Genomic DNA, 20868 nt, shown 5'->3' with positions numbered 1-20868 from the left:
CACCAAAATTGGACAATAGAAGATTGGAAAAACGTTGCCTGGTCTGATGAGTCTCGATCAATAAAATAAACTGAATTGAATTGATTTCTGTTGCGACATTCGGATGGTAGGGTCAGAATTTGGCGTCAACAACATGAAAGCATGGATCCACCCTGCCTTGTATCAACGGTTCAGGCTGGTCGTGGTGGTGTAATGGTGTGGGGGATATTTTCTTGGCACACTTTGGGCCCCTTAGTACCAATTGAGCATCGTGTCAACGCCACAGCCTACCTGAGTATTGTTGCTGACCATGTTCATCCCTTTATGACCACAGTGTACCCATCTTCTGATGGTTACTTCCAGCAGGATAACGCGCCATGTCATAAAGCACGAATCATCTCAGACTGGTTTCTTGAACATGACAATGAGTTCACTGGACTCAAATGGCCTCCACAGTCACCAGATCTCAATCCAATAGAGCACCTTTAGGATGTGGTGGAACGGGAGATTCACATCATGGATGTGCAGCTGACAAATTTGCAGCATCTGTGTGATGCTATCATGTCAATATGGACCAAACTCTCTGAGGAATGTTTCCACCTTGTTGAATCTATGCCACCACGAATTAAGGCAGTTCTGAAGGCAAAAGGGGGTCCAACCCGGTACTAGCAAGGTGTACCTAATAAAGTGGCCAGTGAGTGTATTCTGGAATTTTCCTGCTTAAAAAAACAGACTTTCTAGGTAAAGACATTGGTAAAGAAAATTATGTGTCTCCATAATTCAGACTTATTCCTCTGTATGATTAACAGGGCATCCAATGGTCAATGACTCATTGCAGTGTGGTTACTGATGCTGTCTTTTACTACTTTTGCTAAGCACAAACTGGATTATCATTCTCCTTTCACCATACTGAACATTTTCCATACAAATTAAAACACGGACTCAGACCTCAGAGCACATCTGCATTGTCATTTTGCCCAACTGAAATGATCTTCTACCTAAAGCAGCCAACTAGGCAGGATTTCTCAATTGAGCTTATATTTAACAATTTCATAATAGCTTTCTATTGCACTTTGGCATTCAGTGAACTGTTGAGTGTACATAAGGCTTTGTTGATCATCGTTTTCTATCAAGGGCAACCTGATGCATCAAAAGTGGCACACATTCAACAGTGTGTTTGTTCGGCCCACCGACACTTCCCCAGATTTTCTTAATCTTTATCCAGAATTATACATTATCCATGTCAACATCCTAAGCTGCGTTTCACTTTTGTATTGGACATTCGTTTTACCTTATAAACAGTGTTAAGCTGGTGTTTGATGCAAATAGGTGAACGATGACACCGTTAAAGACCAATTCAGTAGTGATTCTTTGGACGCCCTTACTTAATACCAATGGATCTGTTTGTACAAACTTTCCATTCCTGGCTTCTTACCTATCTTTTTTTAACTTGCTGGTGGTACCACTTCCCTCTTGTGAAAATCAACTTTTTGTTCATCCTTCACATCTGTCTGGGGTTTAAGAATAAATTTCCAGTGAAAAGTATCATAAACAAGTATGTAACTTTGACCAAACTGCTCACAAATGTGGAGCCGTTTAAAGGGGAAAGAAACAAGCTTTCCTTCGGTATATTTACTGCTAAGAAATAACCAACCAAACATAAACTTCCTTACTTTTTGTGCTAAATTGAAAAAAAATAAAAAATAAAAGTGCATCTGCAAATGTGTTTTGTGAATATGACTTTTTATCAGTATAATCATTATGCTCTCATGAAGATAAGTCAAGCATTTTTTTTGTGTTGTGGAAAATATTTTAGGCTTGTCTTCACAATTTGCTGTTTGCAAATGTTTTAATGTCTTCATCCTAACATAAGGGCCTTGGGTCTCTTCTGATTCCACATTGTGAGATTATCACTTATCATAGGTAACAAAGATCCAGCTATAAAAATCCACTGAATTATTTGTGGTATTTGCAAGGTACACTGCAGACCAGTTTGGCTCTAGAGTTTAAGCCTAAGAAACAATTTGCCAAAGGAACTATTTTTTTATCTCAACTGCAAAAGTTCAAATTCTTTTTTTTTTTTTTGTAAATAAATATAATAAATAATCTACTCATACTTCTTTCAAACATCAACAAAGTAGAGGATTTCAAAATCATTTTATTTTTAAATCCATTCAATGTCAATTTGCCTTTCTGCTTAAATGACTAAATATACAGTACAGTCAAACATTTACAGTATTATTATCCAAGCCACAAAACACACAGACAACACATCCAAAGACACTTTAAGTCTCTGAAGTAGACTAGAACTGCCGAAATAAACAACTTAAAGGTCAAAAAAGAAGAGACAAAAAAAAAACCTAATTCCTATGACTGCTGCCCTTGGACAATAGTCTGTCAGTACTGGAAAAGAAAAGCAAGTATAACTTTTTTTCTGTATTGTTGCTTATGTTTATGTGCTCTAAGGCAGAGCACATTAAACATATTGTATTAGCTTGAATAGAAAAAACAGGGACAAAGAAACTACCTTTCTATATCCTGAGCTAGTTCAACAAAGGAAGACTAAGAATCCCTGATACAAGTTAAAAAGTCCCTTGTCATTTCTACATCAAACAAAACGCCCCTTAGAGTAAACCAGCTTTACCTCTTGAGCTTTTTTGTAATGTTTCATTCATTTTCAGTTTAGCTTTTAAAAAAGCTTTTAAGCAAATCTTTCATTTTCCTTGACTGACAACAGATATCTGATCCAAAATCTGATAGTCACATCATGTACCACCTATGGGATCCCATTGAGTCATGAACAAGCCAATGGTTTGAAATGTTCCAGTCGGGTGCGCGAACACCCACTAAGGCACATATTGTTGTTGGGTTAGTTGCCAAGCATATCTGGAGTCTGCAAGGTGAAAACTGAGCTGCATTCAGTGAATTCTTTGCAATCTGTGACAAGATATACAGTTGAAGCCAGATATTTACAAACAGTCTGACATTAAATCAGGCAAAATAAGTAATTAGGTAATCCTAAATTAGGAATACCTAATTCAATTTCCTTTGATAAATGCCAGAATGAGTAAGATATTTTTAAGGAGTATGGTATTTCATTCTTTAAATTCAAATTGTTGCCTTTGTCTTGAAACAATCAGGAAAAGCCCAGATGAGGACACTGTGGCTTTGCAAGCTTCTGATAGGTTAATTTACAATACTTAAATTAAGCTCTACCTGTTGACATATTTTAAGGCAACACCTCAAACACACCTTTTCCTTGTGTGGCATAATCAAATGTTCAAAAGAAATAAGCCAAGATATCAGGTAAACGATTTTGAACGCCATGTCTGGTTCACCTTTGGGCAGAATCTCCAAATGCCTGTAGATGCCACATTCGTCTTTTTAAATAATTATATGCAAATATAAAAAGCATGGGAATGTCCAGCCATCATATTGCGAAGGAAGTACACGAATAAAGTGTTTGGGTGCCAAATGTGTACATCAACCAATAGGTCAAACAAAAGACCTAATGAAGATGCTGGCTGAAGCTGGTAAGAGAGTGTCATTATCCACAGTCAAACAAATCCTGTACCAACAAGGGCTGAAAGGTCACTCAGAGAGGAAGACAGATTATAGTTTTTAGATGCACTCAGGGACAGAGATCTCAATTTTTGGAGACACATCCTGAGATCTGATTGAACTAAAATTGAAGTGCATAAAGACCATTGTTACATTTCGATGAAAAGAGGGTACGCTTGCAAGCCTAAGGTCACCATCACAACTGTGAAGCATGGGGTTGGCAACACCATTTTGTAAGGGTGCTTGCTGCAGGAGGGACTGGTGCTCTTCACAGAATAGATGGTATCATGACAAAAGATCATTATGTGGAGATCCTGAAGTAAAATTTAAAGACATCAGCCAGGCACAATTGGGTCTTTCAGATGGACAATAACCCTCTCAGCATACCTGAAAAATTAATAATAAAAAAAGTTACTTAAGGAGAATTAAGTCAATGTTTTCGAGTAACCATCACAAAACACTGACCTCAGTCTCATAGAAACCTGTAGAGCTGAAAACATGAGGTTGAGAAAGGTGACCTACAAACCTGGCCTAGTTACATCATTTCTGTCAGGAACAATGGTCTAATATTCTATCAAACTTTCATGAGAAGCTTGTGAAAGGATAACAAAAACATTTGACCCAAGTCATACAGTTTAAAGGGCAATTTTAGCAAATTCTAAGGAAATGTATGTACATTTTAATACTAAAAAACATTTCCCCAATTATTCTGGTATTTTGTGAACAGTAATAATTTTGGTTAATCCTAACTGACCTAAAACAGGAAAGTTTCGTCTGATGAAATGTCACAAAATGAGAGAAAGAAGATAGGAGTTTTTATACAGTTTACGCAAATATCTGGTTTTAACTGTAAATAAGTAAGTTAGAGGCAGCTTGGAGGTTGGTAATCTATCCATGGCAGAGCACATGTTTGAGTTAGTACAATATAGCAGCAAGTCTGGAGAGAAAAGTCAGACAGAAACCGGATTAGAAATCAATCTGTTCTAAAGTTACATTACTGCATCATCTATACTCTGATAGCATATCATTTCATGGTTAAATATGAGTGCATTTAGATTCTCTGATAGCAAACACAGATGCAATCTGTCAAAAATAATTAAAAAGAAAAGCACATTTTGCAGTCGAGGCAGCTAAGGAGCATTTGATATTGATAAATCTCTGTGCATATATTACCTCTATTTGTATTCTGATGTGCAACCTGAGAAGATGGTATCAAAAGACACACTATTTGAATGTATGATCTGTACTATGCAGTAGCTAAACACTCACAAGATATCTTATCATTAAACTATACACAGATATGATGAAGTCAAGTTTTTATCAATCACAAAAGGTGAGCCCAAACAGCTCTGCACAGCCCAAAGCTGTCCACAATTCAGATCAAAAGGATTAAATTCAGATGCTAAATGATGCACAGTTGGAAGCAACAGTTTCGATGGTTTTAACCAAAGGAATGTCCCTAGAAGGGTTCAGATTTGGGGATATTGCGATCACCAGTCATCCTGATACACCTATATTCTATTTACATTTCAAAATCGTTTTTTTTAGTATAAAAATATGATCTAATTCAAGTGAAACACAAACATTAAAGCAACAAGAACAAGCAGTACACACCCTTGTTTACTTTTAAATGTAAAAATCTTTAGCAAAAATTAGGGATATGTAAAGTCCATTACCATATGTGTCTTGTTTACACCTGGAGATTTAGCTTTTAGTGGGGGTAAATGCTAATGCGGTTAACTTTGTACAAACATCCCATTTACACCACGTGACGTCAGGACTGCAAACACTGTGAAAAAACAAGGATTCCTTGTTTCCACAAGATGAATCCAATTAATGTGGTTTTAGAGCACCAAAATAGTTACAAACTGTAGCGGAGCTGCATTTAGGTTGAAAAGTTAAAGAAAAGTTCTAAAAAAAAGGATTGAAGTTGAACTTTTATTGTAAATAGTTGGTTTCCATAAACCAAGCGGTGGAAGAATTCTTCTTATATGACTGAAGAGAAGCTGGTCTCATTGTTGGATGTTTCTCAGTCAAAGTTGTTAGTCCAAATGCACTTTAAAGGAAGATTTTTTCAAAAAAATATTTTTGTCCAACAAAATCTAGATGTAAAATCTTGTCCGAACTGATATATTTTACTCTTTATAGATATTTCACTTTCTTTAGGTGTCTAAGCTAGCATGTTCTTCTTATACAAAGAGTGGGACGACAGCAAAATGCAGGAGCTGGCTTTTTATGTCAGGACAAAGTACAGATGCATTGAGAGATTGGGTTATGACTGGAATTGGATGATTTTTGACTTAGCCACCACTGACCATGAACTGGCTGGTCAGAAATTATTTTTCTCAACAGTAAACACATCACACATAAGCGCAACCAAGACGAGCTAACGACACTTCCTTGTGGAAGTTGTTGCTGAGGTAAGATAACTAAAACTCAACTACTTTCAGTGTCAGTGAGTAGTTTAAATAAAGTCAAAGAAAACAATAAACATGTGAGAAGCTGTTAAAATAAACTTTCTATGACATATCGTTCATTCAGACATTGACAGAGAGTGAGACTTTGGGCAGATAACGGGAAGCCTGGTCGTACTACAGCCAAGTTGCTCTGTTATGGAACATTGGATTGGAAAAAGTTGGCAGCCTTTTGGAAATCTGAGATAAGGTAATGATCTACATTTTATAGGAATTCAACAGAAAGGCCGCTGTTCATAGTTAATGCTAACCATGCTAATAGCTAAAAGGAGATTTTAAAAGCAGGTTAAAATTTCAACTTCGTCAATATTTTGTCTTTCTTTAAAAATAATAGTAAAAGTGTTGTTATGTCATCTCTTCTGTGCAAATAAACTGTTGACGATGAGACAATCTTTATTGGCAGGGTTTGCAAATCGGCTGCAAATCGCTGATTGGTGCATCTCTATCTAAACAATTATCTAAACAAATATAACCTTCCAGATAAACTGACTGGGTACATGTACAAAAGCTACATGAAGATAAAGAAATATTTTTGACTCAACAATTTTTAAGCATAAAAACCTAAGTATTGCTGAACAGTATGTATAAACAGTATGTACCCTCATAATGAGCTACAACAACATTTAATTTTCCTTTGGGATTAATAAAATATTTTTGAATTGAATTGAATAAGGCTAAACCACTGTATTTTTCTGTGTGAACACCGATGAAAAAAAGCTGTAGATGAGTTAATGTCAGTAACACAAACTCTGTTGTGATTCTAGTGCGGCTCATGTTGGAGTCAGACCATAAAACATGAGGACACAACACATAATGGAGTGTCAAACATCTGAGCATGTGTTTTGTTAGAAAAAGGGCGTAAAAAGGCTCAGACATTCAGTGTGAACATGTCATAGATGAGTTTGTGCTTCGGATGTGCAAAAAGATGCAATTTCAAACCAAGTCAGAGCCTTGGGGTATTTTAATCTTTAGAAAGGTACTATATTGCTAATCACAATTTAGCTTGTGATTGTGTTCACAGGTTTGGTGACTCCTCAGATGTGTCTGGTTGTATGAAGAAGATCATGCTGCAAATTTAGCAGAGGCTTCACTTGTTCTAAACCTGCATAGCTTCTTTTGTCACTGCCAGGTTGAGGTTGTTTCATTGATGCTAACATTATATGGCTGTTTCACTTCAGTATAATTATCTCTTTTCAAACACACAACTGGAGTGGCAATCATTAAGGTCTTGTTTGTTCCTTCTTTTCAGGGCTTACTAAAGGTTAACAGCTGAGTTTGGTCAGAAATGCTACATAGTTATCTACAAGGTAGCTTAATCAGACGAACGGATGTCACATCTGATCTTTCTTTCTGTCTCAGAAGGTCCAAGCAATGGAATGGTGAGTACCCTGACAAACCAAAGTAACCATCGGCCAGAGACAAATCCTTCCAAACAGACTAGAAGCCAAAGCAAATTCTGCCACACTGCTTGAGTGTTTCAACCCAAGCGTACGGAGAACTCCATGTCTTGAATGGTTTGTTTATGTTCATCAGCTGGTTATTGCAGTCCTCAGTACATGTCTCTGTAGATCTCCTGTAGGAGTGGGTGCAGGGACGTGTCCTCTGTCTTTTTGATCTGCTGCACCAGCTGTGCGTGCTCAGTGACAAGCTGCCGGAGGTCAGCAAGTTTCTGAAGCAGCTTGGGGAACAGAAAAGTGTCGTCAGGGTGATTGCCCAGCAGGTGGAGCTGGAGGACGTGCACAATGCTCTCCTGCATCACCTCAATGTGTGCCACATTCACCAGGCCAGGTCGGTCTAAGTGCAAAGGAAATAAGGAAAGGAAAATGCAATATTGTGACTTTTTAATCTTTCCAATACCAGTGAAACTAAATTGAGAGATTAATTTGAACTAAATAAATTAGAATATTATGAAAAAGATCTAATACAATTTGCAAGGGTTAGGGTAAAACTCGCTGATTCATTACTAACAGTGTTTTACGTTTGAAGTCTTTATTTCTGCTAATTTTGATGATTATGGCCAAGAGCTAATGAAAATCCGATATCCAGTTTCTCAGAAAATAAGAATATTTTGTTAGACTACATTAGACCTTATGAAAGGTGTCACTGACACCCTCCACAAATAAGGTAAGCCACAGAAGGTCAAAGCTAAAGAAGCTGGCTGTTCACAGATAGCTGTATTCAAGCTTTTTAATGGAAAGTTGAGTGGAAGGAAAAAAAGTGTTAGAAAAGAAGTAGAAGCAACAGGGATAAGCACACCTTTGAGATCGATGTCAAGAGAGTTTGGAAAAAAAGTTCATTGTAAGACATAATCATCGAAAAGTATTCTTGAAAAATATTGTGCCTTTATGTGTACTTACAGATTTCTTCTATTTTTGTTTTTCTGCTAGGCTTAGACATTTCAGATCAATAAACAAATTTTCATAGATAAACATAACCAAAGTAAGTACAAAAACCAGCTTTTCGATGATCATCTCATTTATCAACGGAATAAAGCTATGCAAACCAACAAGGCCCTATGTAAAAAAGTAATCTCTTGGTAAATAATGAATTCATGTTATTTTAACAATGTTTTGGAAAGCTGAGAATAATTTCACTCGCCACGCCATGGCCTTAATAATCTCTTAAATGGAAACTGTTTGACATCATGAAGTGGGCGAAAAGCCATTGTTGTTGCATGACCTCAAACAGACTGTTTATCATTAAAAACACTTGAATGTGGTTAAAAAAATTCTGTAAAGAAAAGTAAAACTGTAAATCACTCATTGGCAGTTATCGCAAATGCCTGACGCAAGCTGCTAGGTTTAGGGAGGGATTACTTTTCACATAGGGCTGGGTTGATTTGATTTGGATAGCTTATTTGCTGCACTTTGTATTTTTGAATAAACCCAGCTTGGTCACAGACAGTAGAACAAACTGAACTATGCATATTTCCCTGCATCTTCACCTCCACAGCAGATGATAGCAGCAACAAACAGAGCCAGGTCACTGTCGTCCAGTTCCAGTGCGTTGAACTTCATGGCAAACTGGAACTTTGGCTCCATCATGTCGCTGAACGGCCGCCGCAGGCTCTTGAGGAACTCCCGGGTGATGAAGCCGGAGCCGTAGGCCACGAGAAGCCCGTCCTTGTTCATGCTGGAGGCCAGCATGGCGAAGAGCGCCTCGTACACGCCGTATTTCAGAAGAGTCACCTGATCGTTCAGGTCCAGGCTCGAGAAGCCCGGCACGGACTTTGCGAACTCCGTGAGCTCTGTGACAGTTTCCACAGACGTGCACTGGCAGCAGTGGAAAAGCCGAACCTCTGCCTCCCTTTCCTTGAGGGCTCCCGCCGAGCCGACCATCTTGGCCACCAGCGTCTGCTCTGCCAGCTGGAGCGTCTCCATGTCATGAATCACGAATGGCTGCAAGGGAGAGCCAAAAGTTCAGTTAGGACATTTTTACACTGAGATGCAAGAGCCATTACAGTGTGTACGGATTTGAGCTAACAGGGAAAAACATGGAAAATGCTGACTCAGCACACCGCCCTGGACTGTTTATACATAATGTTCATTAAGGGAAACTTCAAAACCCAAAGCCCTTATTGACACATTCAGAGATTTACTCTCTGGACTAATTTTTATGAATAAGTGTTCAAATACCCTCACAACAAATAGAACAGATTTAAAGTTTACAGCAAAAATGAACTTAAAATGTAAAACTGTGGCCATTTGTTTTAGAAAACTCTAATTCAAAGAGAGAGAGAGAGACACAATATTGGAATCAGAGACGACTGAATGTCACTAGTAGACAAGTTACTGGATCCGATGAGCAGCTACACCTGCTGCAGCACATCACGGAAAAACTCTGGGTGACGAAGGCTGCTTTAACAGAAGGCCAAAGGAACAAGGGGAAGGTATTAGAGGACATCGTGTTAGGGTGTTTACATTTTAGAGATTCACACCAACACATACCTCCATTCTCTGATAACTACCTTTCACCTTGAGACTTTATGCAGTCAGAGAAGGCAGATGGAAAAAAATTTAACAAAGTATCCAAAACTTTGTCACTCAGTAGCGGGGATACTACATGTTAATCTCTAGTTGCATCTCCAAGCCCTGCTTTTTTATAAACTGCTGGCACAGACTATTTTATTTGCGAATGTATTATTTACAGGCAATATGTTCCAGGACATAGTGTGTGTTCTTTCGTTATTTTGTAGCTCTCTGTTTATGTGGCATAGTAACATACCAGGATATTGTTGAAGACAAAGTGCACCTATCAAATGAGGGTTAAGTCAGGGGTTCATCAAGGTGTGTATTATGAGCAATTTAGCAGAAAACAGAAGTGGTTGTAAAACTCAATACACACCTCTCTGAAGAAAAGAGCTGATGATTAGCCACCAGGTTGGAATGTTTTTTATCATAATCATATTGTTTTTAGACTGTATCAGAAGCTTCAGTTTCTTCTCCATCCAGTCATTGCTGGATATTCATTCATTCATGGATGGATGGATGGATGGATGGATGGAAGGAAGGAAGGAAGGAAGGAAGGAACGAACGAACGAACGAACGAACGAACGAACGAAGGAATGAAGGAACGAAGGAATGAACAAACGAAGGAACGAAGGAACGAACGAAGGAATGAAGGAACGAAGGAATGAACGAAGGAATGAACAAACGAAGGAACGAAGGAACGAACGAAGGAATGAAGGAACGAAGGAATGAAGGAACGAAGGAATGAACGAAGGAATGAACGAACGAACGAATGAAGGAATGAAGGACCGAAGGAAGGAAGGAAGGAAGGAAGGAAGGAACGAACGAACGAACGAGCGAACGAACGAAGGAAGGAATGAAGGAACGAAGGAATGAACGAACGAACGAAGGAAGGAACGAAGGAAGGAATGAAGGAACGAAGGAATGAACGAACGATGGAACGAAGGAACGAACGAAGGAATGAAGGAACGAAGGAATGAACGAAGGAATGAACGAACGAACGAATGAAGGAATGAAGGACCGAAGGAAGGAAGGAAGGAAGGAACGAACGAACGAGCGAACGAACGAAGGAAGGAATGAAGCAACGAAGGAATGAACGAACGAACGAAGGAAGGAACGAAGGAAGGAATGAAGGAACGAAGGAATGAACGAACGAACGAATGAAGGAATGAACGAACGAACGAATGAAGGAATGAAGGAACGAAGGAAGGAAGGAAGGAAGGAACGTAGAGGTAGAGGTATTCATAGAACCAAAATAACATCTGTGTGAAAGAAAGAGTTTGGTTCTGCATCAGAAAATGAAGACTGTAACCGCTTCATAAGAGGCTTATTCATTAGCATGAAGAGTCGCTTCTGACTTAAAGAAGCTTTTAACTATTTTTACTTTGGTATAAATAAGTGTAGAAAGTGGCAGAATTAAAACATCTTCATGCAGTCTTTGTCTTTCTCTATGCTCCTGTTGTGGTTCCTCAGAAATTCAAAAAAGGCCCATGTTCCTCAGACCATTAGATTTTTTTTTTATGATAACTATTGATTCTACATGTGTTGTTATTTTTGCATCGAAAGCAGTTGGGTCTACTGATCAGTCTACAAGTGAAATAAGGAAAAACACATTTTAAGATCTTTATGAGATCATCCTGATATTGTAAAAAATCCACAACAATATCTACAAACGTGCACATTTCCAACTGAGTACATTCTAGCTGGGGCTGTAACCAGGTGCTTAGGATAGGCACTTAGATTCCCTGTCCTTCCTGACCCATTTTATACCCACAAATATCCATTTAAAGAGGTTTTATCCAGCTCTGGGCTTTGGTCTCTGGCCATTTGAGACATTATTTTGACTGCAAATTTCTAAAGCTGTCAGAAGGTGTTTGAAATAATGTCTGAAGGGGGAAACTAATCAATGTTTCCTGTGAGGAAATCTCTGCTAGAGACATTAATGTGCAATTAACACAACACAATCAATGCCTTTCACTCACCAACCCACCACTTTAAATCAACGTACAGGGGTGCTGGTCTTTCCTGAGAGTATGGTCCGAGCCTTGGCCTTGTTCATGTTGAAGTTCTTCAGGTAGGCCTCGTATATCTGCCTGGCCAGGGTCTTCTGGTCAGCGAGCTCGGGGTTCACCACCTCCCTTTCCCCCGTCACCATCTCTGCCTTCAGTTTTAGCTTCTCGGACTGGGGCATCCTACCGAACCGGATGGCTGGGGAGAGTGGATTTAAAGTCAAAAAAGGAACAAAGTTGCTGCTGTTTAAAGCTGAAACCACCTAAGATGCATCGAAAAAACAAACAATAGATGTTTGAATCAAAAGAAAGTAAAGAATAATAACAGAAACTAAGACTTAATAAAAAAAAAAGCCAAGGCAAGGTATACCATTGGTTTTAAAGGTTCAGCTAAAGTTACAACTAACCTTTACCATCATACATTTTTGCTCCTGCTTGAACTATTTTATTTGACAGGGCTGCACCGGTTAAACGTTTTTCCACTGGTGTTTTCATGATTTATCTTTAATGATGAGCTCCAAGCCTGCTTGCCATCACCCTAATATTTAGGGTGATGTACGTCCTCTGATCCCTTATGAAAGTGCGATGGCATCTCTCAGACAAGTTGATCCTATTTAGTTAAAAATGGTGATTAGAGGTGACCCTTTTTTTGACCCCTACCTTTGTGGTTTAATGCAATAAGAGCCTAATGCACCATATAAGTCTCTCTTTACCCATGATAAGATGGTGTATAAGGTTTTAATGGATTTGATGAGTACAAGCTGTTGACCATGTATGGATAAACACACACACACACACACACACACACACACACACACACACACACACACACACACACACACACACACACACACACATATCATTGAGAACACAACATCCAGCTGCACCTTGCCTTTATGGTACCATAAAAGCATAAAGACTTGATGACTCTGTTCTCCCTCTGATCCTTATTCACAGAGCGGGGCCGAGCTGGGACGTGACTCCTGAGCTGGATAACAACAGCGAGAGGGGGCCTCATTACATTACTGCTCACATAGTGGACAGAGATCATATGAAGATGCTTGGACAGGAGCCAAGTCTACTTAAGATGTGGAGAAGTGATTGGCGTTAAGCTCAGCATTAAGCCCACTCCCCGAGAGCTGACATGAGCATAAGTGTCCTGGGGAGTGGGTAACAAATCTAAATATGGTTGGGAGACGGCCTGTCCACTACTGAATCATCTGTTTCAGGTTAGGGCGAGAAGCTATTTTCTTGTAGCTATTTCCTGATTTATTGACACCTACTTGTCTTACCTGAATGGAATGTTTTCTTGTCTTTCCCATTTTAAAGAGTCACTAATAGAAATGGGACTCTATCCCCAGAGAAACAGAAAGTTTTCGCTTAGAAATTTAAGCCTCCTAGAAACTTCAGTCAAATTACAAAACTATAGGATACTTTTAAAGAAGGCTTACACATATTTAGTAGAGACTGCTAACTGTGCAAAAGCATGTCAAGTTTTCATGCAACACAGAGATTTAACTGTGGAATCAATCAGCGGCCGATACAAAATTAGCTGCATGTGCCGAGGACTTGCTGGAGCTTGGACCTCACAGAATCAGGTTGCACTCATCTGAAATGTCTTTCTTCCGTCCTCTACGATTCCATTTGGGTTCATAAAACTCAACACACAGGCTGTAAGTAGAAGCACAGCTGACTCAGATACTACTACAAGCACAGCTGAGTGCTAAGGGAGAATTCGCATCATCGATTTGGGCCTCTTAAAAAAACAAATGAATTTAAAAAAAAGAAGAAAGTAAAGATTTTCGGTCTGTGTGGAGTACTGTGTGCAACCCACAGACCCACGCAAACACACGGTTACAATTCTGTCAGTAATTCCCTCTATGATCTGCCTCAACTTCTACATTCATGCTTTATTTTTATGTTTTAGATGTAATATGTACTATATTGATTTAAAACAAACACAACAGAAAATTCTGATATTACCCACACACACACACACACAGGGGAAGACTGCTGACTGGACAGATGTCCAGAAGATAGTCATTGACACCTTTCACAAGGAAGATAAGCCTCAAAAGATCATTGCTCAAAAAGCTGGCTGTCATGATTTGTGGGTGTTTTTGGGTTCTTCATTTTATTATTATTCTTGATAGGTTTTGAATCATGCTTCTGTTTATTATTTTCCTGGTCATGCTTTAGTTTTTGTCTTCTAGTTCATGTTTTGTCAAGTTAGGTTTTTTGGATCTGGTTATGCTTTAGTTTCATGGTTTACTAGTTGTGTTTCTATTATTTTGTATTCAAGAGTCAACCTTGACAGCTGGCTATTTACAGAATGTTGTATCCAAGCATTGTCATAGAAAGTTGAGTGAAAGGAAAAAGTGTGCGCAAGCAACAGTCTTCCAGTAATTTTTAAAGCACATGCTTCCCTTTGCTGACAAACTTTATAGATATGATATTTTCCGTTTCCAGCAGGAATTGGGGCCTGCGCAAACTGGCAAAATGACCAACACCTGCTTTAATCACCATGGTAACACTGTGCCGGATTGGCCAGCAAACTGGCCTTAACCAGAGCCAACAAAGCAGACAGGCTGAAGGCTGTTAATCAAGCAACCTGAGCTTCCTTAACACCTAAGGAGAACCTCAGGCTGATCAGCAAATGATGTTTAGTTCTCCATGGGTTAGTGTACTTAGTGTTCTGTCTGCAGGACTCACCATTGTGGGACATGCCCACGGCCAGGCACTTCTGGAAGCGGCAGTATTGGCACTTGTTACGGTTCTTTTTTTGGATTTTGCAGCGGCGGTCACACTTGTCGTATTCCAGCTTCAGACGGATGGTCCGCCGAAAGAAACCCTAGAGGAACAAGGGTTAAAAGCAGAGCAAGGATTGTTTTCAATTAGAAAATCAAGGAGCAGAATACTTTTTCAAAAAAACTAAAAGTGAAGAAAACCTTGAGAAAGCAAAGAACCTTGCACAAATTACTCACAAATGACATTTAGGACTCTTTTGAAAGAAACAATTAAACGAGCAGTTACTTATTCATGAATAATGGGCAACAACATCAGAAACACTGTTTCTAAGTAAGGTTTCCCTCATTTACACAACCTTGACAAGAGAAACTTTAACCTCAGTGGAGAATACATAAAACAAACATTTTTGTTTTTTGCTTGAAGATGGAAAATAACTCAACCTAACCTAACCTAACCTAATCTAACCTAACCTAATCTAACCTAACCTAACCTAACCTAACCTAACCTAACCTAACCTATCCTTCATCCAGAGGGTGACCTTGTTGGTAGGGATCAATTCTTTGCCCATGTAATAGCAGGAAAAATTCACAAAGATACACCCTAAGAGATGCATTTTGGATATCATTTAATCCGTTTATTCAGAAGTGACACCAATAGACAGGCCCAGAAATGGTCAGGCAGTGCAAGGTTATTCAGGGATAACCCGGCACATCACATGTGCACACATGCCGACACAAAACAAGGGCAGCGGGACAGGTTTTGCGTCCCACCCCAAATGGATGCCAAGCCAACATTGCTCGTGTCCGGTGTCATAACTGGTCAGCATACTGACATCATAAGGGTCACATTTCTCCTGAAGCTGTCAAAAATACAGATGAGGGGGTCTATTTGTGAGCCTGCGAGCTTATTCTACATGAGAACGTGCTTCCCGCAAGCATCAAACTTCCACTAGCCTCTAGGCAACAACAGAATTGCCTAACAATTACAAGAACTGTTTAGAAATAAATGATGTTTAGTTTTAAAGCTGAGAATAAAGTTGAAATTTAAATCTAGGCAAGACAAAGCAAGGCAAGTTTTTTATATAGCACATTTCAGTAGCAAAACAATTCAAAGTTCTTCACAAGGAGGAAAAAAAATTATAAAAAATAAAAAACATAATAGGCAAAGTACATTACAGTGACACAAAGGCAATTAAAAAATAAAGAGAATAGAATGATGGATAATAAAATAAAAAGAAAGTTGGACTGAAAACTTTAATAATGTTTAGATGGCACAGTCAAAGGCCACTCTAAACAAATATATTTTTAATCTTGATTTGAAGCAATTTAGGGTTTCACTGCTTTTACAGTTTTCTGGGAGTTTATTCCAGATTCGTGGAGCATAAGAACTAAAAGCTGCTTCTCCATCTTTGGTTCTGGGTCTGGTTCTGGGTATCTAAAACATCAATAGTGAAGGCTGCACGGTGCCTTGCAGCAAGAAGGTCCTGGGTTCAACTCCCGGCCGGGGCTCTTTCCGCATTGAGTTTCCATGTTCTCCCCGTGCATGCGTGAGTTCTCACCGGGTACTACTCCGGCTTCCTTAGTACAAAGACATAGGTTAGGTTAATTTGTCTCTCTAAATTGCCCTTAGGTGTGTGAATAAGTGTCTACGTGGTTGTTTGTGTGTTGCCCTGCAATGGACTGGCGACCTGTCCAGGATGTATCCTGCCTCCCACCCATAGACTGCTGGAGATAGGCACCAGCGTCCCCGCGACCCACTATGGAAGAAGCAGTATAGAAAATGACTGACTGACTGACATCAATAATGAGAAACTGTGTTCACTACAAAGAAAAACAAGACTTTATTACTGCACTAACTCTGTGTAATGTAACAGTAACAACAATGTAAAGCCAAATAATCCATCAAGAACCTACTCTGGATTTCACAACCTGCTCCCATTCAGAGACAAATGCAATAAAATGCATGAAAACATGTATTGTGTAAAGTCTTCCTTAGACATAAGGAATGTTTTCCTAATACAACTACATTTAGCTGTTATCAGCATGAACACACCCATCTCTGCTAATCAGACATGAATTAGGGAATTGCTTCCAAATTCACCGTAAACCTCACAGACAAAGGACACAAGCCTAAATCTTTCACAACTGTCATACAGTGCCATGCAAATTATTCGTACCACTTAAACCTTTTCATATTTTGTCACTTTACACACAACTTCAAACTTTGTCACAACCTCAAGCCTCAGCTTTTGGTTGGGATTTTATCTCCCAATCAAATACTGATCTGCGTATTAGATCTACCCATTAGAATTCATTGATGTCTGTGCTATTTGCACATGGTTTTCTTTTGTTTGATGTGAGGTAAGATCTGCATGAAATCAGAGCTTCAGTCTAACCCGCTTATCAGATGAAGTGATCAACTAACCATTTGATCTCTAGTTTCAGACATTTAAAATACTAAATAAAGATTGTTTTTAGACTGATCTGACTTGGGGTATTAACGAATGACAAAGAAGGCATGTGGGCTTACTTATCAACAAAACGATGCATTAAAAATGAGATGTATCTCAATGCAATTTTAGATGCACTGAGGTTTTAACGTGTACAAATGGATCTATTTGTGAGGCCTACACGAACCACACAGTGATGGTTTCATTAAGAATAATTGCGCTCTACATTTTATGTCATTGATCAAGTAAGGTTTACTTCAGCAAAGCAAGGCCTTCAAGATTACGCTTTAGCAGTTTTAGGCAACATTTTGCATATGCATGTGACTTGCCACTATAGGCAGACGTTAAAGCGATCAAATTGACCTTTGGCTTTTGTGATAAGCTGTTTTACAGTTTTACAGCATCACAAAACCAACACAAAAACATGCATGCTAAGCCTCTAGCCTCTAACACGTTTTCCCTTCAGGATTCCTCTGTATTTAGCTTTAACTCTGACCAGCTTCGAAGCAAATGCTGAAGAAAAGCATCCCCACAGCATGATGCTGCCACCACTGTGTTTCACCATAGAAATAGTGTTTTCAGGTTGATGTGCAGTAATTCTTTTCTGCCACACGTAGCGTTCTGCATGCCCACCCAAGAGTTACATTTTGGCACTTTTTTTCACGTGTTTGCTATGTGCTGTAAATGGCTTGTAGCCAAATACAAATAGGACTTTTCATGGCCTATATTCAACGATTGCTTAAAACCTTGTTCCATGACATGAAATCCCATTAAAACATACAGAAGTTTGTGGTCGTGACAAATGCAAATGAATACTTCTGCAAGGCACTGTAAGCACTATGCCATGAAGAACTGCACAACTGCATGTTTCTATATAGTAATACTTAGACTGAATTTGTGAATATTTGACTGAACTCCAATTTACTGGAGCCCCAATGGAAGGATTCTGGGTTCAAAGCTGAACCCAAATGTAGAGCTCTCACAGGAACAAAGGTTCAAAAAGATTACATGATTGAAGCGCTCCTATTGTTGTCCTTTGATTTCTCTTAGAAACAACCTTGGGCTGTTCTTCAGTGAGACTAGTAAACAATTAACTGAAAGATTAGTGAGCAACCACGTGTGAGGCCAAGCCCGATATTTTAGAAGTCAAATAAACATGAGTCACAGGACGCATTGCCCCTGGAGTCAGTATGCTAGGTCATACTACTATTCAGCTTTCCAAATATTATTTATAGTTTTAAACGCCATTAGGTTTGATCAGTTTGCAGTACAGTCACTAATAAGAAAGCAACTGCAAATAATACACAACATGTACAGTACACACCAAATGTTTGGACACACCTTCTCATTCAAAGAGTTTTCTTTATTTTCATGACTATGAATATTGTAGATTCACACTAAAGGCATCAAAACTATGAATTAACACATGTGGAATTATATACTGAACAAAAAAGTGTGAAACAACTGAAAATATGTCTTATATTCTAGGTTCTTCAAAGTAGCCACCTTTTGCTTTGATTACTGCTCCGCACACTCTTGGCATTCTGTTGATGAGCTTCAAGAGGTAGTCACCTGAAATGGTTTTTACTTCACAGGTGTGCCCTGTCAGGTTTAATAAGTGGAATTTCAAGCCTTATAAATGGGGTTGGGACCATCAGTTGTGTTGTGCAGGAGGTGGATACAGTACACAGCTGATAGTCCTACTGAATAGACTGTTAGAATTTGTATTATGGCAAGAAAAAAGCTGCTAAGTAAAGAAACCATCAAGCGCTACAAAGAAACTGGCTCACATGAGGAGCGCCCCAGGAAAGGAAGACCAAGAGTCACCTCTGCTGCGGACGATAAGTTCAACCGAGTCACCAGCCTCAGAAATCGCAGGTTAACAACAGCTCAGATTAGAGAACAGGTCAATGCCACACAGAGTTCTAGCAGCAGACACATCTCTACAACAACTGTTAAGAGGAGACTGTGTGAATCAGGCCTTCATGGTAAAATAGCTGCTAGGAAACCACTGCTGAGGACGGGCAACAAGCAGAAGAGACTTGTTTGGGCTAAAGAACACAAGGAATGGACATTAGACCAGTGGAAATCTGTGCTTTGGTCTGATGAGTCCAAGTTTGAGATCTTTGGTTCCAACCACTTTGTCTTTGTGCGGCGCAGAAGAGGTGAACGGATGGACTCTACATGCCTGGTTCCCACCGTGAAGCATGGAGGAGGAGGTGTGATGGTGTGGGGTGCTTTGCTGGTGACACTGTTGGGGATTTATTCAAAATTGAAGGCATACTGAACCAGCATGGCTACAGCATCTTGCAGCGGCATGCTATTCCATCCGGTTTGCGTTTAGTTGGACCATCATTTATTTTTCAACAGGACAATGACCCCCAAACACACCTCCAGGCTGTGTAAGGGCTATTTGACCAAGAAGGAGAGTGATGGGGTGCTGCGCCAGATGACCTGGCCTCCACAGTCACCGGACCTGAAACCAATCGAGATGGTTTGGGGTGAGCTGGACCGCAGAGTGAAGGCAAAAGGGCCAACAAGTGCTAAGCATCTCTGGGAACTCCTTCAAGACTGTTGGAAAACCATTTCAGGTGACTACCTCTTGAAGCTCATCAACAGAATGCCAAGAGTGTGCAGAGCAGTAATCAAAGCAAAAGGTGGCTACTTTGAAGAACCTAGAATATAAGACATATTTTCAGTTGTTTCACACTTTTTTGTTCAGTATATAATTCCACATGTGTTAATTCATAGTTTTGATGCCTTCAGTGTGAAGCTACAATATTCATAGTCATGAAAATAAAGAAAACTCTTTGAATGAGAAGGTGTGTCCAAACCTTTGGTCTGTACTGTATGAGAAGATGGCAAGGATCCGTACAGTCGGGGCTCAAATTCTAATGTTTGTAATGGTCTAATATTCACCAACATCTACACTAAAGATGGACCCACTCTGACTCACCTTGCAGCCCTCACAGGCGTGGACTCCGTAGTGGTATCCCGAGGCTCGGTCAGAACACACACGACACTCCAGACTGAGGGATGAGGAGGAAGATAAGAGCTCCTCCTGGGTTGGCGCCATCCCGTATATAACAGAGCATGGGCTTGACGCCGGTGTCAAAGCATCTGAACAACACAATAAGTTGATGTGTCACTGCACTGCTGTTTATGAGGGGTTCTTACCTTTTTTGACAGCAAATAAAAAAAATATCTAAGCAAGACAGAGAGATTTCCAAAAGGTGCAGCATATTGGATCATATATCTTAAGTATTTCATTTGGTAAGTGGCGAAAATAAATGATTTTCACATATATTTCAGGTGAAATAAAAAAAAAAGAACAGAAAAGAAAAGCCAATTATACACCCGAGCAGCCTAATAAGTAATACGCTGGTCGGACACTAAACATTCTATCCCTTTCTAATCAGTGAACGCACCACACAAAGGTCAGGCTGATAACACTCTTCCTTGAACAAGTTTTTTCAGAGTGAAGAAGACTCTATTTTCATTGTATCCCTTCGTTTCTAAAAATTTACATGTTTTCTTTCGATGCCTTTTGGCAGACACCCCTGAGTAATTTTAGTGGCAAATTAGAACAAAAAATTTTCTTTAGAAAAATATTCCAGTTAAGTTATAGTTTTGCAGGATTCATGCCATAATGTATAAAAATACACCTTTACCTTTACAAT

General features: G+C 39.3%; 1 protein-coding gene across 1 annotated transcript in view; it reads right to left on the bottom strand.

Moving 5' to 3' along the window:
* Positions 1 to 2119: 2119 nt before the first annotated feature.
* Positions 2120 to 20868, bottom strand: part of pparab (peroxisome proliferator-activated receptor alpha b) — a 42820-nt gene continuing 24071 nt past the window's right edge. The window contains exons 3-7 of the mRNA XM_047387995.1: positions 20145 to 20308; positions 14704 to 14842; positions 11991 to 12190; positions 8959 to 9412; positions 2120 to 7808 (exon numbers count right to left, since the gene is read on the bottom strand). Coding sequence (XP_047243951.1) covers positions 7564 to 7808; positions 8959 to 9412; positions 11991 to 12190; positions 14704 to 14842; positions 20145 to 20308 — 1202 coding nt within the window. The 3' untranslated portion in view covers positions 2120 to 7563. The remainder of the gene's footprint in view (positions 7809 to 8958; positions 9413 to 11990; positions 12191 to 14703; positions 14843 to 20144; positions 20309 to 20868) is intronic.

The sequence above is a fragment of the Girardinichthys multiradiatus genome, chromosome 2 (assembly GCF_021462225.1).
Source record: "Girardinichthys multiradiatus isolate DD_20200921_A chromosome 2, DD_fGirMul_XY1, whole genome shotgun sequence".
Classification (NCBI taxonomy): domain Eukaryota; kingdom Metazoa; phylum Chordata; class Actinopteri; order Cyprinodontiformes; family Goodeidae; genus Girardinichthys; species Girardinichthys multiradiatus.
This window is presented reverse-complemented; position numbering and strand designations above follow the sequence as displayed.